General features: G+C 32.0%; 1 protein-coding gene across 1 annotated transcript in view; it reads left to right on the top strand.

The window, feature by feature from the left end:
- Positions 1–23,926, top strand: part of 5-HT2B (5-hydroxytryptamine receptor 2B) — a 66,448-nt gene that overhangs the window by 13,200 nt on the left and 29,322 nt on the right. Inside the window, exon 3 of the mRNA XM_081986142.1 lies at positions 2,666–2,977. Within this exon, the coding sequence (XP_081842268.1) occupies positions 2,677–2,977 (301 nt within the window). The 5' untranslated portion in view covers positions 2,666–2,676. The remainder of the gene's footprint in view (positions 1–2,665; positions 2,978–23,926) is intronic.

Raw genomic sequence — 23,926 nt, 5'->3', positions numbered from 1 at the left:
TTTTTTAGATATATTTAGAAAATCCCATTTTCTGGGTTTCTATTGATGTTATAATATCTCTAAAAATATCTACAGCCTCTTATTTATCTCTAAATAGTTCAGGCATTCATTACCCTGGAGATAATTGTTAACGTCAATCCCATTTGCTATATAAATAGTTGTTGAGAATACGTCTTATTACTTATTAGTGTCAAAAGTTTCTACAATAATTTCTGTTCTGTTGATTAATTATATTAGTTATCAGATATTTTTTACGGCAGCAATTTTTTGAAGGTTTTTAGTACTATTTAGAAACATCTTCTCACAAATTCTTGTAAGGTCAAAGAGACTTGTAGAGGCTTCTGGTAATTTTTTAAGGTTTTTCAGGACTATTCAGAAGCATCTAATACTTTGGAAAACTTTTGTAAGATCAAAAAGACTTGTAGAGGTTTCTAAGACTTTTTAAGAGATTATTAGTGGTATTCAGAAGAATTTGATACTTTAGAAAATTCTTGTAAGGTACTAGGGACTTGTAGACGCTTTTGACATTTTTTGGAAGGATTTTAGTAGCATTATTTAGAAGCATCTGACAAAATCTGACACTTTTGACAAAATTTTGTAAGGTTAAACAGCTTTTTAGAGGTTTTTGGCAAATTTCAAGAGATTTTTAATAGTATTTTGAGGCGTCTGAAATTTTGGAAAATTCCTGCAAAGTCAAGGGGACTTTTAAAAACTTCTGGTAATTTTTATTAGTACTTAGAACCATTTGGCACTTAAAAAGTAAAAATGTTAGAAAGTTGTTTTGTTAATAAAGCAGTTTTGAGCTTTACTCAGTGTTTATTACAAGAATATTAGATACTAGAAGGACGAAAATGTAGTGTTTTTAAAATATAATTTCTTAGTGTGGGAACGTTTTTCCGAATAAATTAAACGGTTTGTCTGATTTAAAAAAAAAAACGTTTAATTAGGTAATTAATTTATAGATTTAGTGTAATCTTAGTAAAAATCGTTATTTTTTAAATATTTTCTGAGCATCTTAAATTTAAAATGTTTAAGTCCAAAAAAAATTAATTGATGTTTGTTTCACCAAGTAAGTTGAGTTTAAAAGCTTAGAAAAAAATTTTTGTTTAGGCTGTGTTATTTTGCACCAGATTTGTCACATTCAGACGTATTAATAACTAATAATAACTTTAAGCTAGAAACTTTATTAATTTCTTATTGGTTATATCAATAAATTGTAACTAATTTCATTAAGTATACTACAATTTTAGACTTGCACACAACACTCAACTGACTTTGATCACTGCTTTCAGTAGAAATGTGGGAAGTAATAAACGTTCTGACATGCAATTAATGTTCGGATTTGCAACTTTAAAGAAAGAGTGCATGTCGGTTTCGGAAATGACATTGATTCCTCGCTAAAAGCCTCCACAGCTTTTTGAGGTCGTGTTTTAAAGGAGAGTGTACAGTTGATTAGGTCTCTGGCGGTCCAAAGAAAAACTAAAAGTAATTTATTCTCGGGAAATTTATAATGTTTCGCGAAAGTTTTCTGTCTTAGAAGTAACGAGTTGTGTGAAATAAGACAAATTATGATAAAATTATGATTGATTGTGAGAATTACTTAAAGCAACCAGTTACATAAAGTAGAGTTTTATATAACAAGTTTCACATCAAATATTTGGTGTTTTAAATAAGTTTTGTTTGTTTTTACACGTGTCAAAGCATTTCAATTGTTAGTTTGGACTCAAACTAGTAGCACTAGTTGGTGTAATTATTGCTGCTATTATAATAAAAAAAAATTATTTGACCATTCTTTTTAAATATAAAAAAATAATATATTTACTTTTATTTAGTTTGGATCTTTTTACTACAAAAAAAAAAACATAAAGCTCCATATAGTTATAAGTGTGAAAGCGCAACCATTTTATTTCATTACCAAATAACAAAAGCTTAATTAGTATTAAAAGCTCTTAAATCTAAGTTCAAACTTTCACAACACTTTTCTCCCTGACTGTACCAAATTTTGTATTGTTTTTTTTTGGATTATTGGATAGGAAATTTAATGAGAATTCCAAAAATGTGCTTAAAACAGTCATTTTCCTACTCCAGGTGGGTTTTACAGGCTATTTTGTTCCTGACTGTTCTTTCAAACTGTGTTTCTGTCACTTCATATTTTGACACCGCTTTTCTCACTGACTGTACCAAATTTTGTAGTTTTGAAAAAACATATCAAAAACCACGATACCGTAATAAATGTGTACAATGATACCTGTCAAAGATGGAATAGAATTTGCAAGAATTACAGTTTACTGTTTCATACCGTTATTTTTAGCTTAACTCAGCTTTATGGTTATTAGCCAGAAATCGGTAAAGTCTTGAAAAATGGCGTTTTGATCACGTTATGTAGGTAGTAAAAAGCCTAAAAGCCATTTAAAAAGTATATAATTAAATAAAAGTAAAAATCAGTTTATTAGACATTTAAGTAAACATGCAGCAACAAGTCAAGAGGACTGGAAGAAGTAGTCCATGTTCTCAAAGTTGAGGTGTAAAATTATACAAAAGGAAGGTGAAAAACAGAAGTTTTTCGTATTATGTCATTTCTAATTTTCTTATTAGCTCTATCTAATTCTAGCAAACGTAACAAATTAAGTTTCTTAACTGAGTTTGATGATAAATTTTGTTTTAGGATTAATCACCATGACCCAAGAAGACAAAGTGTACTACAATGCTACTATAGTGCTGTACACTCCACCAAGTTTGTTCACACCATCACTAAACACTACAGATGATGATTTAATTGACGAGAGCAACTGGTGGGCACTTTCTGCTATTGGTTTGGCTATTGGAACAGCTGCCGGAAATATTTTGGTGTGTCTGGCAATTTGCTGGGAACGAAGACTGCAGAATGTGACTAATTATTTTTTAATGTCGCTGGCCATTACGGATTTGATGGTAGCTATACTGGTTATGCCGCTCGGAATTTTAACACTTTTTCGCGGTAAGTGATTTTTCTTGCCTAAATGTTTACTTTACTAAACCACAAAAAAATATGAAATACATGCTTTATTATTTTTTTAAAATACTAAGTCTAACATAACAATAATTAAATAAAAATATTAAAATTGCATTGTAACATTTAAAACGCCCCCTAGTTATGACGTAGACGGTTTTCAACCAATTAGGTGCGAAGAGCCACTTATATCATCAGCTTTTTCTAGGCTCGCTTTCTTGTTGCCAGTTTGTAAGCTTTTTCCGATTCAAATTAATCCTGACAGTTTTTAGACATTATGTCAAATTGACAGCAAATTATTTTTGTCCTGTGAAATAAAAACGTTGTCGTGTCGTACTATAAAACGTGTTATTTGGCAACATTGCGGACTTCATTCGTGACTTTGAGGTTATAAATCAGCTGATCGGAAGATGCTGTCAGCCATCAGACAGCCATAGCCAATAAAACTGCTGAAAGTCGTCTACGTCATATAGGTACGCGGCAAAACTGTCGACTTGAATTTATTTACGTATTTTCAAAGTCCTGTAAATTACCAAAAAATCCTTCTTTTTTGTAAACAAACTACAAATTCCGATATTTTATTGAAACGCAGTTTTACGTTACGTGGGATGAGCCCATTACAATAATTAGAGTCCGGATTTCTAGAAATAAGAAATAGTTTTTGACAAAACAAATTTTTAAAAATTTCATTTCAATTTTCCAAAAAGAGTAAAATTTTGCATCTCTGTAAGAGTTTTGTGCTTTTTTTGACGATTTTAGTGCTTATTAATCCGGACTTTAACAATAATATATACAAGGTTGGTCCGTATATTTAAATCCTACTACTAAAGGGCTTGTGTTAAAACTTTAGTCCTTTTTCTTTCTTGCACAGAGGTAATTAGATTAAAATGAGAGTTAACCTAACTTTGTTTGACCCTATTTTGCCAGTGCTGGAATTTGGTAACTAAACTTTTCCTAACTGACAGTTAATTAAAAACTACCTAATGCAGTTCCGATTGATCAATAAGTATTGAAACAGTTTGGCATTTTACCAAAAAGCTAACCGGGAATGTTTAATTCAAACAGATGGATACATCGAATTACACTTAAGGTAATAAAGGAATGGTTAGGTACATTTTTTATGGGTTTTATGTTCGATATAGCCCACGCTGACAATACTGGTGACCTATAGATTTTTTTAATTATACATTTTGTTATAATTTAATAATTATATCCCGAAAAAAGAAACATTTGATCTGAAGTTTAACCCACTGTGACTTAGTTTACAACGTTGATTTTACACGAGTTTAAAGGACATGAACAGCTCTAGAGTATTGAAGCACAAAAGTTATGAAACAAACGCCTTCAACAGAACGAAAAGTTTTAAAAACCGTCAGTTGACTCAATTTACAGTGGTTATGTTCAAACTATCTTAGGTAAGTACATTTAACTGTATGAACCAGTTTTTCTATAAATTACACCATTCTGAGGCGATTTAAGCACAAAATCTTGCAAATCTTGTCATTCATACACCATTCTCATTTTTTTGTCAAACTTTTTTGCGCTTTAAAACAAAACAGATTCTGCGGTTTGGACTAATTTGGTTTTGATGTACCGACTTAAACTGACTGAATATTAAGGGGATTGACAACCGCAAACAACATCCGTACACTATTAACCACATCGGTTAATTAAACGCAAATACTATTCGACTGAATAAGCAACGTTTCAGGCAATGTTGATGCATTAATGACAATCAATAGTACATTCCTCTTGCCATTGAAATTTTTCCAATATAATTTGATTACCTAGACTTGGGTTGCCTTTAAAGGTAGTGGAAGGTATTGGTCAACTTTTATAACGATTGTTATTTCAATTTTTTTTTCTGAATAATTAAGAAATTCTCTTATTTTTATCTGCGAATAGGGCTTCAAAAAATAATGTTTTTTTATAGGGTGAGTCCCGGGAGGCTAAACCACTTAAATTAACAGTCTTGAGCTTCTCTTTCCAGTGGTGTAAAGCAACAAATTCTATCTAAAAATTTGCGTACGAGGTGACCAAAAACATTCAATTATCATAAATTTTTTCTCTTATACATATTTCCTAAAACCTGATCTCAAAAAGAGAGAAAGTAAATTCCCTAACAAATTTAAATGCCTTCATCATAAAACAATAGCGTTACCTCAACGTGTAAAACACATTTTATGTCCGACTTAAAAATTTAGGGTGTCATTTCACGTCTTGTTAAGGGCAATATTACAGCAGGTTGGTATTTTCCATTTTGCGAGCACACAATAAATTCGTTTCCCCCGAATGACATTAAATTCTGTTTTAAAGCTTTAAAAATCCTATAATAAACAACTATAAAAAAAAAGAGGGTACACGACAGATCAAAGTAAGTTAAGATGATCTCAAAAAGTTGTATAAAAGTAAACTTTGTAATACTGGTTACAGAGTTTGATTGATTTCAGTATACTTAATTCTCAGTTAGCATTATACAACTTTAGTTTTGAATTTTATAGTGTGAATATCTAAATAAACAGTTAGACTAGCTTTAGTGAAAAGCTCATTACAAATGAATACGACTAATAAAGCTCGTTAAGCGGAATTGCATGTTAGGCTTGAAATACTCGTATTAATTTATTGTACATTACATTTTGCGAAGCACTATACGATAATTTTGCTTAAAATTTGATACTGGGGCCGTGCAAACCCGAAACTAAATAAATTAAGCTTGAATGCTGGCCCGTTTCTCGGTAAACGGTAATCAAGTTGCGATAAGCTTGATTACTGTTTTAACATTCTACTATAGCTGCGTTTATTGCTAGCTTATATGAGATACACATTAATTATTTACTGTATTATAAAAGTAATCAATATTATTAAGTTTCTTCAATCAGACAGAATGTCCTACGGTTATTAAACGGTGGTCAAACGAAAACGTATCGCAAGGCATTACAGGGAGGGAAAACACTTTTGGTGCGTAAGTAAAGGACAGTCAAGGAAAAAACATACTTGGAGTGAGAAAATTACTGTTTTAAGCACATTTTTGGAATCGTCATTAAATTTCCTATCCAATTACCTAAAAAAATTACAACAAAATTTGGTACAGTCAGGAAGAAAAGCGGTGTCAAAATTTGAACTGACAGAAACACAGTTTGAAAGGACAGTCAGGAACAAAATCGCCTGTGAAACCCACCTGGAGTGAAATAATGACTGTTTTAAGCACATTTTTGGAATCCTTATTAAATTTCCTATCCAATTACCTAAAAAAACTACAACAAAATTTGGTACAATCAGGGAGAAAAGCGGTGTCAAAATTTTAACTGCCAGAAACACAGTTTGAAAGGACAGTATGAGTCAAAATCGCTAGTAAAACCCACTTGGAGTGAGCATATGACTGTTTTAAGCACATTTTTGGAATCCTCATTAAATTTCCTATCCAATAACCTAAAAAAGCACTCAAAATTTGGTACAGTGGGAGAAAAGCGGTGTCAAAGTTTGAACTGCCAGATACACAGTTTGAAAGGACAGTATGGAACAAAATCGCCAGTAAAACCCACTTAGAGTGAGATAATGACTGTTTTCAGCACATTTTTGGAATCCTCATTAAATTTCTTATCCAATAACCTAAAAAAACACACAAAATTTGGTACAGTCAGGGAGAAAAGCGCTGTCAAAATTTGAACTGCCAGAAACACAGTTTGAAAGGACAGTATGGGACAAAATCGCCAGTAAAACCCACTTAGAGTGAGATAATGACTGTTTTAAGCACATTTTTGGAATCCTCATTAAATTTCCTATCCAATTACCTAAAAAAATTACAACAAAATTTGGTACAATCAGGGAGAAAAGCGGTGTCAAAATTTTAACTGCCAGAAACACAGTTTGAAAGGACAGTATGAGTCAAAATCGCTAGTAAAACCCACTTGGAGTGAGCATATGACTGTTTTAAGCACATTTTTGGAATCCTCATTAAATTTCCTATCCAATAACCTAAAAAAGCACTCAAAATTTGGTACAGTCAGGGAGAAAAGCGGTGTCAAAGTTTGAACTGCCAGATACACAGTTTGAAAGGACAGTATGGGACAAAATCGCCAGTAAAACCTACTTAGAGTGAGATAATGACTGTTTTCAGCACATTTTTGGAATCCTCATTAAATTTCTTATCCAATAACCTAAAAAAACACACAAAATTTGGTACAGTCAGGGAGAAAAGCGCTGTGAAAATTTGAACTGCCAGAAACACAGTTTGAAAGGACAGTATGGGACAAAATCGCCAGTAAAACCCACTTAGAGTGAGATAATGACTGTTTTAAGCACATTTTTGGAATCCTCATTAAATTTCCTATCCAATTACCTAAAAAAATTACAACAAAATTTGGTACAATCAGGGAGAAAAGCGGTGTCAAAATTTGAACTGGCAGAAACACAGTTTGAAAGGACAGTATGGGAGAAAATCGCCAGTAAAACCCACCTGGAGTGAGAATATGACTGTTTTAAGCACATTTTTGGAATCCTCATTAAATTTCCTATCTAATAACCAGAAAAAACATTAAAAAATTTGTTACATCAGAAAGAAACGCGGTGTCAGAGCTTTTAACTGCCAGAAACACAGTTTGAAAGGACAGTCAGCGACAAAATCGCCTGCAAAACCCACTTGGAGTGAGAAAATGACAGTTTAAAGCACATTTTTGGAATCCTCATTACATTTCCTATCTAATAACCTAAAAAACCCTAAAAAAATTGTTACAGTCAGGAAGAAAAGCGGTGTCAGAACTTTAACTGCCAGAAACACAATTTGAAAGGACAGTCAGGGACAAAATCGCCTGCAAAACCCACTTGGAGTGAGGAAATGACAATTTAAAGCACATTTTTGGAATCCTCATTAAATTTCCTATCTAATAACCTAAAAAAAATACAACTAAATTTGGTACAGTCAGGGAGAAAAGCGGTGTCAAAGTTTGAACTGCCAGAAACACAGTTTGAAAAGAAAGTCAAGAACAAAATCGCCTGTGAAACCTACTTAGAGGGAGAAATTGACACATTTAACCACATTTTGTTTGTGCTTTATGCCCCGATTGGGTACAGTTTGACAGTTTTGACGTTCACATTACATGTCACGTGACAACTGTCAAAATAATGGTCGTAAAGTCAAATACTGCAAAAAAGCTGTTTTAAACTGTGATTCTTGCTGCTTTTTACCCACACTGGGCAATGTTTGACAATTTTGATGTTTACGATAGTTGTATTTAGTTAGTATTTATATAGTCACGTGACACCTGTGAAAATAATACCTTTTGCTGTGAGGTGAAATTTGCACTAAAAACTTTCCAGGAATGGTTTGTCATTCGGACTTGTGTTGCCTGTATTTTCCTAAGTTTTTCCGGTCCCGCTTTCGTCCCGACATATTCATAAATATTTAAGATTGATGACTGTTTGCCAAGATACAAAAAAGGGGTTAACGCAATTTCTATAGTCGTTAATATTCCCGAATCAAGCTGTTAGTCACCGTCCCACGTCCTGTGCAAATGAAAAATTAATTTTCCGAGCAGTGAATATTATTTTATATTGCACGGACACGAATAAAATCGTATTTTATATGTTTAGACGTACTTTTGGGAGTTATAAATCTAAATGATGGCTGCTTTAATATTCGTCAGTTGTAATATTTTACATAAATCGTCTTAAGAATACTTTAAACAGCTCGTTTTATTGAAGCTATAAAGTCTATTTTCGAGCCGCTAACGTACTAAAGCCCTCTTCAATATCCAATTAGATCGGACTTAGTTTGAGCAATTCATCAATCCCAACAAGCGAAAAGGTGTTAACAGATTGATCAATTTAGTGGTTTACGAACCAACAGGGTGGTCCAGTTTTTCATTACTGAAGAGTCTGAAACTTTACAATTATAAATAATTTTAAACTCGATTTTCCAAGCTTAAAGCATTAAAAACCCTGTATATCCCTTCTTAAACAACATTTTCATTCAAATTTTTAAAAAATATGTCCATTAAATTATGGTTCTGTCTTTTTTTTTAAGCAATAACTGCGGTCGTTATTTTAAAGATTCTCCATTTAAAAAAAATGTTAGTATAACGTACGAGATTGATGCGATAAAGTCACGCTTGTAATAGATATGCTTACAGAACTCCTAATTTAGTTGTAACATGCAATGCGGCTTTAAAAGATATACGGAGAGACCCTTTACGTTATTTCAACTGTATCGAATTATACGAACACAGAGACCAAATATGCTTAAGATGCTTGTAATCAATAGGGAAGTAAACCATAACAACGTTAGAAAATCCTCTTAACGATTCCAATTTCACATAAAATGTAACTAGGATTTTGCGGTATAGTTGTAACGGTTTCTGAGTGAAAACACGTGTAACCATTTCCTTACATATATCAGATTATTTTTGAGGAACAAATTAAACATTGACAGATCTAATTTTAGAGTTTTAAGTTTTAAAATTCTAAAAAAGAATGACAATCACAAACTTCAGTTTCTGAAAAATGTATTTATTTGGTAAATTAACAATTATCAATAATTATTAAGAAAAAAATCAAATCTGGCGATCGTGGAGGCTAGCAGGTTTATAATCCTTCTGAAAAACTGTTTATGTGACTGTGACGATTTTTATTTTCTTTTACTAGAAATTAATTTTTGTTTGAAATTGAACAAGCAATAAAATATACACTCTGTACAAGATCTTTAAAATTTTGATTCAATTTATTCCATCTGATTTTATGTCATTAATGAAAAACTGGAATCGATCATCACCGAATTCGAAGTGCTCCTTACAAACAGAATAAAAAGTCAATGATTTACGATTCTCCCATCTGTGGCAGAGTTTTTTAATGCAATTCAATGTCGCGTGTAGTCAAGGGGTTGTCTACCTTTTTTCCATAAATTATTACCCCCTGTTCCTCCCCATTATAACTGCATAATCAATCAGCAAGAATTGCTGAAATTTTGTAAAAAAATTAATTAGACAGTAGTGCATGTTTATAATAATAATATAAGAAATTTGAACGCAAGAATCAACCAAACCTTCTAATTTAAACTGAAATACAACTATTTAATATAACCACAAATCTCTAAAGAAAATCCTTTGCAGTTATTAATAAATAATTTAGAAGGAATTCAATTATTCATTTAACCTCATCGTTTAAAGTCAAACCATTAATAATAAATCATTTAATTTCCTTTATGTATTTGAAAGCTGCATAGATGTTTTACTTTCGTTCTAATTTCTTGAGCTAAGACTGTTGACTTGGTAAATTGGAAATCATACAATTTAAAGCACCAGCAAATTTTAATGAATACTTTGTTTAAACCGCCATATCATACAAAGATTGTTACATAAAATAAGTTGAGAGTTTAGATCGATGAGGGTTGCGAATTTATAACATGATGACTTTAAAATACACTTTCAGTTAGTGATGGGAAAATTCGCAGTAAAGTAAATATTTTACTTTATCAGGAAAATTTGACTGGTACAAATACTGTGTTTCTAGCAGTTCAAATTTTGACACGACAGAAACACAGTTTAAAGGACAGTCAGGGACAAAATCGCCTGTAAAACTCACTTGCATTCGGAAATTGACAATTTTAACAACATTTTTGGAATCCTTATTAAATTTCCTATCTAATAACCTGGAAACACACTACAAAATTTAGTACAGTCAGAAAGAAAAGCGGTGTTAAAGTTTGAACTGCCAGAAACACAGTTTGAAAGGACAAGGACAAAATTGTTTGTAAAACTCACTTGGAGTGAGAAATTGACAGTTTTAACCATATTTTTGAAATCCTTATTAAATTTCCTATCTGAGAACCAGAAAAAACACTAAAAAATTTGGTACAGTCAGGAAGAAAAGCGGTGACAGAGCTTTAACAGCCAGAAACATAGTTTGAAAGGACAGTCAGGCAACAAAATCGCCTGTAAAACCCACTTGGAGTGAGAAAATGACAGTTTAAAGCACATTTTTGGAATCCTCATTAAATTTCCTATCTAATAACCAGAAAAAAACCCAAAAAAATTTGTTACAATCAGGAAGAAAAGCGATGTCAGAGCTTTAACTGCCATAAATACAGTTTGAAAGGACAGGCAGGGACAAAATCGCCTGTAAAACCCACTTGAAGTGAGAAAATGACAGTTTAAAGCTCATTTTTGGAATCCTCATTAAATTTCCTATCTAATAACCAGAAAAAACACTAAAAAATTTGTTACAGCAGAAAGAAAAGCGGTGTCAGAGCTTTAACTGCCAGAAACACAGTTTGAAAGGACAGTCAGGGACAAAATCGCCTGTAAAACCCACTTGGAGTGAGAAAATGACAGTTTAAAGCACATTTTTGGAATCCTCATTAAATTTCCTATCTGATAACCAGAAAAAACCCTAAAAACTTTGTTACAATAAGGAATAAAAGCGGTGTCAGAGCTTTAACTTCCAGAGACACAGTTTGAAAATACAGTCAGGGACAAAATAGCCTGTAAAACCCACTTGGAGTGAGGAAATGACAGTTTAAAGCACATTTTTGGAATCCTCATTAAATTTCCTATCTAATAACCAGAAAAAACACTAAAAAATTTGTTACAGCAGAAAGAAAAGCGGTGTCAGAGCTTTAACTGCCAGAAACACAGTTTGAAAGGACAGTCAGGGACAAAATCGCCTGTAAAACCCACTTGGAGTGAGAAAATGACAGTTTAAAGCACATTTTTGGAATCCTCATTAAATTTCCTATCTGATAACCAGAAAAAACCCTAAAAACTTTGTTACAATAAGGAATAAAAGCGGTGTCAGAGCTTTAACTTCCAGAGACACAGTTTGAAAATACAGTCAGGGACAAAATAGCCTGTAAAACCCACTTGGAGTGAGGAAATGACAGTTTAAAGCACATTTTTGGAATCCTCATTAAATTTCCTATCTAATAACCAGAAAAAACCCTAAAAATTTTGTTACAATCAGGAAGAAAACCGGTGTCAGAGCTTTAACTGCCAGAAATACAATTTGAAAGGACAGTCAGGGACAAAATCGCCTGCAAAACCCACTTGGAGTGAGGAAATGACAGTTTTAAGCACATTTTTAGAATTCTCATTAAATTTCCTATCTAATAACCAGAAAAAACCCTAAAAAATTTGTTACAATCAGGAAGAAAAGCGGTGTCAGAGCTTTAACTGCCAGAAATACAGTTTGAAAGGACAGTCAGCGACAAAATCGCCTGTAAAACCCACTTACTGTCAGAAACACAGTTTGGAAGTTAAAAACGATTCACTTATAAGTAAACGTCAATCATACATTCACAAGTTATGGCAACCTTTGCTTCATAATGTAATAATTAGTTTATTTCTTTTCAGTTTTAATTTGTCACTTTGGTGTTAATTATGAATTGTAATATATCAACGTAAAACCACTTTTTTTTCAATTACCCTTTTTTCAAAAATTCATTGGGATTGAATGTAGCTAATGCTTGGAACATTACCGTCTTATCCTCCGTTCAAACTGTTTAACTAAACATTGCTTTCGAAATTAAATTTTATTGTTATTTTCCCCCAGGTTCGTGTTAAGCTAGAATTGGAATTTAAGAGAGGGCAAACTAGGTGAATACTAAAACAAGTTGAGTAATAAATCATTTTATTGTCCAGAAGGCTTAAAGTGAGAAGTCACGGTTCGTTTCATCTGCAAGCGGCAATGCATAGTAATGTAACGAATTTTCGTCTAAATTACTTCATTCGATTTTCATTTTCGATGTTCTCCCAGAAGAATATAAATTATGTTTTGCATAGACTCAGAGAGACTAATAATTAATTCAAAAATATCATAAAAAAATATTTAGTACATCCAGCTTTTTATCATCTTTTAGATCACTCACACTATGACGTAACTGTCAATTACAGTGGCTTGCACTATAGAATTAGTCTTGAAAGTTAATCATAACAAGCATTTGCTTATACCTGCAAAACTTAACTGAAATTAATTTTTGATTCTTATTGTATAAACTATAATAATTAATTTAAATCATGTTCTCGACAGCCGGTTGCGGTTTTATGATAAAAACCTTATTTAAATCTCCGAAGGTAAATTTGAGTGATCATGGTAAGTTGACAGGGAATTTGCATCCCAAAACGAGGAATTTAAAGCTTCTTCAGGATGCCGAATATTAATTAAAGGACCAATTCGCTCCGAGCAAACTTGTAAATCTTTATAAATCTATAAAGTTAATTTAAATATACGCCGACAGTCTCAAACTTGTAAACCGAGTAGAGAAAGTTGCTTTAACATGTATAATAGAAACTACAAAATTATTTTTATTGTATATAAGGAAATTTTACCACATCTCATAGAAGCTGTATTCGTGATATTAAAAGTGGTCTGAAAATCGATATTTTAAATGAAATTTAGTTACATTTAGACAGCCGGCTGCGCCTAGGATGTTCAAAAATTTAATAACGGAATCTTAAAATTCGGTTCCAAAGGCAAAAGAGCGTGCATTGCAGTAAATACGTTAGGGAAACTTTAAATTGCATTTTGAGGTTTCTTATTTCGAGCTCAAATTTATTTTCCCTGTGTAAGCTTACTTGTTAGAGGCTGGTTTGTGTTTCAGTTGTGTAAGACACTCAAAAAGTTAGTCAATTAACCGTGATGGCGTTATAGTTTGCATTAAGCTACAAGAAAGTGTTAGAAAATGCTTTTTTTACATGTTTGTAGGAAAAAACAATTTTCACACCTGTATTTTGTGTTAGTAGATTTTTTTTTCTAACCCAACTTAATAGATTGTTTATTTATTCAAAATCCAAATGGGTATAGAACAGTGTTACACAATACAGGCACAGTTCAAACTTACAATCACTATACAAAAGTATGAAAATAATATACAATATGAATATATTTTTTAAATATATGTAATTTGTAATGATTTGTAATTTGTTTATAATAATATCGTGCAAAATAAAGCAAAACTGGATTTATCTTCAGTTAAATTTTCCCATTTATAAACGCAGTTCTGAACAAATGTATTCATGAATATGATGAATATGATATAATAATTTTCTCACTTTAAAAACGTTTTGTTCACTTGTTAGAAACTAACAAGTCAAATAAAAAATGTCTACTTCCACTCTTCCTTTCCTTGTTCTTCTTTGAAATTTGAATTGAAAATAACTAAAATAAATAACACATATACTCTAGACACAAAATAAGAGACTTTTTCATGATTGAGGGAGAAGAAAAAACTAGATTCCCTAGAAAATCGTGCTCTCAATTCTGGGTAATGGAATTTTATTTTTCGACGACTTACTTTGAAAGTACCTCATGTACGCTTCCATTTAGAAGCAGAAAGGGGTTATTTGCCGCGCGCGAGCAGAAAGAGAGATTTTCTGCTCTAGAGCGTTTTCGCTTTCTACTAACAATCTACTCACCAACTTTTTTCGGCGTTTCCATAACAACGCTTGACATACCTGTTTGAAATAACCACATTCCGTCAAAGTGATTTATCGGTGACAATGAGTTCGAGCGACGAAAATGATGCGAGTTGTCCTTCTAATCCACCCCACAGCAGTCGTCGAAAAAATATCGTCTATATTTCGAGCCAAAAGTACTTTTGCCGCTTTTACATGATTGCAGCGTTCGGCTTCGCCTCAAGCTGCAAATTTCATGTGCAAGCGGCAAATATATACTTTCCGCTCTTAATATAGAATATACTATTATGAATTTTTTGTATAATCTGTAAGAAACTAAAAACAAAATTTTAAAGCAAAAATTAGTTTTGTAATCTGATTTTTTAGGGTCAAAACGATCATTTTATTCGCTAAACCCAAATTTCCATTGAGGTGTAAAACTGATGTTTTGATATTTTCTGGACTTTTTAAAACAATATTGTTTGCAAACTTTCGCTTACCAAGTGCACGTCAAATGCAATTCGTCATCGCAAACAAAACTTTTTGGTATTTTGCCTGTTTTACAAAATAACGTATATACGGACTTTTTAAATTGCGTCGCTCAAATGAAAATGCGAATTTCAATATATTCTTTTCCCGGAAATCCGTCACATATTTCCCAGTGTAATGAAGCGAGTGAAATCTAAACACTCGCCGAAGTAATCTTGCATCGTTTTGTTGACGGAACGGGAAAAATATTTTATATATCCTTCTTTTATATACATTTTTAACGTGCGAATGCTTTCAGAAGTGATTTGGCACCTTGGTGAATAATGTTTGTGATTTTTTGATTATGTTCGGTATAGAAAATTACATTTTACCTCTCAAAAGCACACCTCTAAGTAAAGAAATATAGTGCAATAATACTCAACCAAATAGAGAACGGAATTTAGAGATCATTTTAGATTTTAAGTAAGGTGGAACCCTAATTTCAGTGAAATACTGAGAGTGAGCACTCAAATTAGGGTTCCAAGTTTACCTTATTTTCTCTATTCACTAATTAGTTCCAATGAAAATATCCTATGGTTTGTTAGTTAGAAAGGATAGAATGAATTGCTTTAATCTAATCTAGGATGACTTATTATTTGGAATTGGTTTATTTTATCAATTATAAGTTATATAACATGAAGCGATACCCAAAAAGATCAATGGAATAGTGAGTAAAAAATTACAACTGATCTAGAAAAATTAATGCAATGTTTTTTTGGCAAATGACCATTATAATTTTGTAAAAGCTTATTTTTAAGAGTATTTTAGTATAGAATTTGAATTTTTCGTATTACTTTTGTCGTCTATTGTGAATTTTTCAAAATAACGTTTTTGTTACTAAAAAATGGTACTAAGCTTTGTCATTCAGCGCCAAATGACAATTTGACTCCTTTGAAATTAAATTATTCTATATTTAATAGTTCTAACTGATAAAAATATAACAAAAATGATTTTAAACAAGGAAATTGCTACTTTTTTGAAAAAGGTTATTAAAACTTCACTTATAAAACTTATGATGGTGTCAAATATGACAAAAGTGGTAAAATTGACCACAGTAGATTATCATTATGATTTTTACTTAAAACTGCCAAATTCAACCTAAAATGACACTATGTACTTTGGTTGTGGTAAAACCATGATAAAACTATAATAATGTGAGTATAAAATTTAGATTTTGTAGCCAAACTGTGACGCTAAAATGTCTTTTATACTTTGCAAATTTTGACAAGTTAATTAAAAAATTTTTTTTTTCAATTGTGATCTTGGGATGTTAATCTGAAATCATTTGAGTTGTTTTTTGACACAACTCCAAAAAAGGTTTTTTGACACGTGACTGTTGTTGACAGCCGTCAGTTTAATTTTACAGTGTTGCCAGCTGCGCATTAATACTGTCACTATCAGCCCCAACTGTTGAAATGTATAATTTACAGGCTTTTCAAGGATAAAAATTACATTTTCCAAGTTACGTGACTGTTGTTGACAAGTTTCAACTTAACTTGACAGTGTTGCCAGCTGCAAATTTAAATTGTCACGATCATGTGACGTGCTTTTACAATTTAGGTTTTTCCAACTGTTTAAATGTAATTTACATACTTTTCAAAGTTAAAAATTACATTTTCCAAGTTACGTGACTGTTGTTAAGTTTCAACTTAAGTTTACAGTGCTGCCAGCTGCAAATTTAAATTGTCACGATCACGTGGCTTGCTTTTACAATTTCAGTTTTGAAGATTGGTGATATTTGCATTAATAGCATCAATTTACAGAAAAATACTAATAAATAATTTTTTTCTCATCTCAAGAAAAGCAACAATATTCAGGATGTTTCAGTATGACAATCTGTTACAGTAATTTTGCAGAAGCCAATAGACTGTTTTGTAAATAAAATAGTAACTTCAGAGATATTTGTTTTTTGTAAAAAGTCAATTGTCATTTTTTCTTTGAGCGAACAACATTGATCCTCTCAGCCCTTTTTTAACACTGACCACATTGGATAAACGTCCCTTTTAACTTAATACAATTTAAATGCAAGTATTTTCAATATAAAACGATGAATCTATCTAGTTTAGCGGAAACGCTTGCACTTATGATACACTATGACAGTTAAGGGTGTTGAGGCGGTTCAAGGCGACGCCCTTCCGATGCTATTAAACCCTTCTACCGGAACTCTATTTGAAATCCTCGCCCTATCCAAATTTATAGCAATTGGTTTTTATATTATTAGTTAATTACTTTAGTAGTCCCTGGTAAGAGATCGGTAAAAAAACCAAAAAGTAAGTAAGTATATTACCAAGTAATAACCATTACATGCGTGTAGAATACTACACTTTTTCTACGACTGTGATAAGTATTTAGATAAATAATAGCGACGAATAATAACAATGTTCATGTTGTTTATCATAAATAATGGCTTTATTGGCGACATCTGTTATTGGCTAGGAAAATATCGATTTTCAATAAAACCCCAAAATTTCTATGGATATATTCCTAGCAAACAGGTGTTTCTTATGTGGATTTACTGGAGTTTTCCATATATCTTTTTTTTTATTAAACTTCTAGTCAAAAAGAATGGGACAGCAAAATTTGTGCGGCTGTTTTTTCCAATTGATTCACTCGATTTTTATAAGTTTTTTGAGGTTTAAAAGGTATTTTCTTCCTCTTTCTGATGACCTAAATAATCTTTATAAAAGTTTTCAGTTGTAGTCAAAAAATAAAAAATTTGGTCTAACGTCATTTCTCGCAAAAAAAATAAAGATTTTCAAAATAACCTTAATAGAGACTTGTGGTCAATATCGTGCTGATTAAGGACTGTTTACAAATTTTATTGCAAAATCTCAAAACTGGGGTTATTTTTATTATTTTTGATTTTTTTATTTGAACTCTTATAGATTTCACTAAAACGCCATTAGAAAAAGGATAAAAAGTACTACAAAATGAGCTCTTCATGTTACCGAGATATTGAATTTCAAAAAGTAGTAAAAAAGACCCTTACATTTTTTTAAAAAATTATTTGATTTTTTCAGGGCACATAGTAGATAACAGCTATTTAATAAATTTTGTGGAGATCGACTTGGTGTTTTTACTTTCACTTACACTCACTGTGGGATTTGTTTTAAGTGTAATTTTGCTTATCCCGTATTCGCCAAACTGATGATGGTAGATATATGAATTAGATTCTTCTTTATCTTCTTTATCCAATATCATTATTTTCCATTAAAATCACTGAACATAACAAGATTTATGATAAAAATATGATTTTGTTTTCAGTTTGGTTTTTGGGTCCCCCTGTATAACGCAGATTAAGCTTTTTACTTAAATTGGGTAGTTTTAAGTGTAACCTTGCTAATCCCTTTCTTCTCCCACAAAAGATTAAAAAAAATGGTTAAATTAAAAACAAGAATAGTGAAAAACTCCATTTTAGTGAATCAATTTGAAGAAACAGCCGCTCAAAAATGACCAAAAATTTCGCTGTCTCATTTTTTTTGACGAGCAGTTTATATTTAAAATTGCTCTTATCTACAAAGCAAGGGCTTGGGTAGAATAATAAAAAATCTGTCCTACTCTCTTTCTGTACTTTCCTAAAATTTTGGAAATAACTTCTATAACTAAACCTTACAATAATAACGAATCTACAGGAAACATATAAAACTATAAGTTTGTGACTCTGTTAATGTTTGAGCTTATCTGTCATCAAATTAAACGACATTTATTATAAAATATTTAAAAAAAAAAACATAGATTATATCAAAAAATAGTCAACCACCCATTAAAAAAAAGGCTGTACAGAGCTGCGGACACAAAAGGTCGGACGCAATTTTAACAACAGCGCTGACCAGCTTGATTAATGTTTTTAAAGCTTTTTCTTTTTAAATCATTTTTACAGCGAAGTGAAAACCGGTCTTGAAAAACGAGTAAAACCGTTAATTAGTCACTCCCAGTAAAACTAACTCGCAGACAGCATTAATTTCCTGCGCCTGAGAAAACCGCTGAATTAATTCTTTGTTGGAAAACCTATTCCAGAGCTAAAGGACATGACACGTAAGCCCTTTCACTGAACCAGATTGCATTGACATTTTTATGTTTGCAATTAAGCCAGCTCGTAACAAACCTTTTTGCAAGTTTTTTGTTTGTAATAAGTTGATTTTCAATTTTTTTTTTACATTTTTCAGTTTTATTTAGTGTGTAAGATAACTATTACAGTGCCTCTCCCATATTTGGTTTTTTCACAGTTTAATTACACACAAAATCAGTCACCTAGCAAAATTTCTATTCAAACTAAAGATTACTCAAGTGCTTTCAAGAAAATGTCGTGTTTGAGAACATAAGGATGTAGAATCGTTCACTAACCACCTCTTAGCCTTGGACCGTAATTTTCCATCACTTGACTCAATAGAGGTCGTGCACTAAAGTGCAAAAAGGTAAGAGATTGGATGCTTACTTGAAAAACTACAATGCACAAGAAAAGTTCTACGTGTTAATAAGGTTTTCAACAGGAAATCCATTTCAAATATGGTTTCATTTCAATTCGGCTGTAGATTGGATATTTCGCGGTTGTCAGCTTGAGCATTACAGATTCTCGGTGATTTAAAAATTGTTTTTGGTAACTGAAGTCATGAAAAAATGAGTCAACTTTAACGTCCTCTAGTGGCCAAACCGTCCAATCCATTAACCCCAGCTGGGGTATCTTTAGAAAGCTCATTTTATTGGCTATCCATTGACGTATAACACTTTACCAAAAGTAGTGCAGTTAAGCGAGTTTTTGAGGATTAAACAACATTTTTCTGAAAGATAATTCTCTGAATTGCAATCGAATTTATTCCATACTTTATGTACACATTGTATATTGCTTTTCATTTTTCATTTTGGAGTGCTCATTGAAATTTGTTTATAAAATCCATTCGTTTCTGCTGCAATTGTAACATACTTTACAAAGTCTTTTAAACTCTCTCGCTGATCATTCTTTCGCATAGAACCTACATGTTCCATTTTCTGTTTTTTTCTTCCACTAAAGTTCAAAACAGTGTAGTTTCAAGTCGAACTGCTGAACGTTGTTTTCTTCCCTCTGTAAAACTTTTCCGTTATATACTTTGAGTGCCATTGCGATCATGAGAAACTTGTAAAGAGTTGGCTTCAAAATATTAGAGTTTTTCTTAATTTTTAATTATTGGACACCTTGTATTCATGTGAAATACCGTATGTATACCCTCAATATATTATTTTAGGAAATAATAAATGTTTCAGGTATTTCCAGTTTATGCTTGAAATATAACAAACAATTAATGGTTTAGATTTGATCTATCAGACCTGTTAATTAATCATATAAAATTAATGAATTTGGTCGGATATGTTTTGATTTGTTATCATGTCGATGCTAGAATTGTTATGATTGACGAATTGAGGAGTGCAGCAAACTATAAGTATTTTCTACATGAAATTAATAAAATCTGAAAGTTGTTATAGTTTGTAAAAGGTTTTGTACTTTGAGGTCTAATCTAGAAAATATTTGAAGCTAGAAGCTTGAAAACTGATTAGAATTTTATTAAACAACTTTTCAGGTTCATTTTTATAATATTTTACAAACTCTTTGTAATTTTTAGCTTGAAGATTGAGTAGAACTTTGTTAAACTGATTTTAAGGTAAATTTTCATTATTTTGTAACTTTAAAATTGTTTGTTTTTAAGTCAATTTTTAACCAGTTTGAACACTTTTGCTTTCGACTGAGCTATGATCAATCGAAATGGAGTTTAAGAAAGCAGTTTGGAGCACTCTCTGTTACTTTTTGCCTTGTAACTCCTTAAGGAACCCCTTGAGAGCAAAAGTTCATTATTTACATTTTTCTGTAGCTCCTCAAATAACGGAGCTACGCTCAATCGAAATGGAGTTGGTTTAAAAAAGCAATTTGGTGCACCCTGTCACTTTTGACACAATTTATGACAAAAATCAAAGAAAAACTGGATGACATTAAATAAAAAAAAAGGAATACGAACTGTTTGTGTTAATAAAAGTCTAAAATCAATCGATTTATTAAAACGAAACTTAAAAACAGCAACCTAGTTTGGGGTCAGTTTTCCGACAACGGAAATTAATTCGAAACCTGGAATCCAATCGAGTGATTAATTAAGCGTTTCCGCGTTTTTCCGTCCGGCAATTTCCCGTCGAGAGCGGAAAATCGTTTTAAAAGAAAGTTTTGTCGTTTAAAATCCATCCCTCACTGCCGAATTCGATGAGAGTGGTCGAGGCTTTTGAGACTTTTCCATCGTTGTTACAAAAGCTTTTCAAGTTTTTCCGGACTGGCGTTCGTGAGCTTAAATGACAGCTAATAGTTTTCCCGACAAACTGTGGCAAAGTGTTGCAAACTCCCCAAAAAAATATACAAAATAGTTACTTACTTGATTTTGCTAAATATTAGAAGTTTGAGAAAAAATCACAATTTTAGCACAGTTTCTGATTTATTGATTTGTTCTGATAACTGATTTAAGTGCATATTGGCGTTGTTTTGACTATTTGAGGAGTTAATTAATAACGGCACGAGTTTGAAGCAGTTGTCGCCAGATGTTCCATATCAATTTCACATACGTTATACTTGATTGATATCGTTTTAATTAAAAATGTAGGTATGCATTAATATAGTAATTACGAAAATCTAATATTTTGTTATTTTTTCATTTCACGTAAAAGGAGACAAATTATTAATTTGATAATGTCATGTCTAAACTACAAATAAGGGTGCAGTATTTGGGAATCCAAGGTAAAGTAAAAATGAAAAAGTAAATTTCAGTGTGACAGGAAAATTTACCAATTTTACCTAATTTGGCCAGGAAATGTATAGGTCTAATTGAAATTTGCTTAAAAGCTGTCATTGAATTTGAAAAGTAATAAATCTGAATTACTGCACTTTTTATGCACCCTCTGTATAATGCGGCATTGACGGACTGTGAAACTTTCAGGGATGAGCAGTTCTTTTCGAAAATTTTTGTTTTTTTTCAAATTTTTCGTAACTTTCACCGTTTGTAAGTTATTTAGCAAAAACTGGTTCGATGCAACAAATTTTCAAGTCAATTGAAATTTGAGCGCTCTGTAACTCGGTTATTTTTGGGAGTTCAGGGAGGTTGATTCACTCAAATTAACCGTCTTGAGCTCCTCTTTCCAGTAGTGTAAAGCAAAAAATTGTATCTTAAAAATTGCATACAGGGTGATCAAAAATAGTAAGCCATCATATTTTTCTTGCCCACCCTGTATACTGGAAGCAAAAACGGTCCTGCAAACTTATGGTGCTAAGTAAAGGAGTTGGTTAGGAACAATTTTGGTATTTTGCAAATTTTTCGAAACTTTTATCGTTTTCGAGTTATTTAGCAAAAACTGGTTCGATGCAACAAATCTTCAAGTCAGTTGAAATTGTGCTTTGAAATTTGAACACCCAGTAACTCAGTTATTTTTGGGGGTTTAGAGAGGTTGAAGCACTCAAATTAACCGTCTTGAGCTCCTCTTTCCAGTAGTGTAAAGCAAAAAATTTTATCTTAAAAATTGCATACAGGGTGACCAAAAATAGTAAGCCATCATATTTTTCTTGCCCACCCTGTATACTGGAAGCAAAAACGGTCCTGCAAACTTATGATGCTAAGTTAAGAAGTTGGTTAGGAACAATTTTGGTATTTTGCAAATTTTTCGAAACTTTTATCGTTTTCGAGTTATTTAGCAAAAACTAGGTTGATACAACAAATTTTCAAAGTCAGTTGAAATTGTGCTTTGAAATTTGAACACCTTGTAACTCAGTTATTTTTGGGGGTTTAGAGAGGTTGAACCACTCAAATTAACCGTCTTGAGCTCCTCTTTCCAGTGGAGCAGCGTAAAAAAAACTATCTTAAAAATTGCGTACAGGGTGAAAAAAATAGTGAACCAACATATTTTTCCTGCACACCCTGTACACTGGAAGCAATAACGGTCCTTCAAACTTACGGTGTTGGGTTAAGGAGTTGATTATGAACATTTTTGGTCCCTTGCAATTTTTTTGAAATTCTCACCGTTTTCGAGTTATTTACGAAAAACTGGTTTGGTGCAACAAATATTTCACGGATTAAAGGACAGTCAGGGACAAAATTGCCTGTAAAACCGACTTGGAGTAAGAAAATGACTGTTTTAAGCAGATTTTTGGAATCCTCATTAAATTTCCTGGTCAATAATGTGAAAAAACACTACAAAATTTGGTACAGTCAAGGAGAAAGCGGTGTCAAAATTTGAACTGCCAGAAACACAGTATTTGTAATTTACTGGTAATTTATCCTGGTAAGTAAAATATTTCCTTTACCGGTAATTTACCCATCACTACAAACTACCCACTGTGATTGGTAAAAAAAAGCAGCTTCCAGTTTGCTGCTTTTTTTGACTAATCACAAACTACGAACAGACTTTTTCAAAAACGTTTTTGCAAACACACAGGGAATTTTAAACCGAGTTTAAAGCTTGAGCAAACGACAAAAATGTCGCATATTATAGGGACTAAATCTGTGTGAATGTAGTGAATAAAATAACTGTTAAGACATAAAAAACTACCTGTGTTCAGTTGCTTTATTCTGCTCACCTAAGTGCAATAAATCATCCGCATTCTCCTGTAATCTGTAACAATTTGAACAGAGTGATGGGCAGTCCTCTGGGAGCATTTAGATCCTTCCCTTTATTTCCGACACATTTGAGGAATATAACGAAGCGACGTTCTGGAATAATACAGTTATATTCCTTTAGGAAAACTTTAATGGCATCCACCTTTTGACACCATATAACCAGTACAAGAGCGAACAAAAAGTTTACAGGGTAAACTATAGCAATAATTCCTGATTTCAGCTTTGTTTGGTGGTATTTAATGCTGAAAATGCAAATAATGTTCAATACACAAAGTTATTGGAATTGGAACAATGCACTGTGGTTTTAAATGAACACACAGGCATTTTTGTGGTTGTATAGGAATGATACAATAATAGTGCGGAAATAAAGCGTATTTAACTTTTATGGATTTTATTTAATAAATTACTTTTTT

The sequence above is a fragment of the Ips typographus genome, linkage group LG9 (assembly GCF_016097725.1).
Source record: "Ips typographus isolate SLU linkage group LG9, UJ_Ityp_2.0, whole genome shotgun sequence".
Lineage (NCBI taxonomy): Eukaryota > Metazoa > Arthropoda > Insecta > Coleoptera > Curculionidae > Ips > Ips typographus.
Note: the sequence above shows the minus strand (reverse complement) of the source record. Positions and strands in the feature narration are given on the sequence as shown.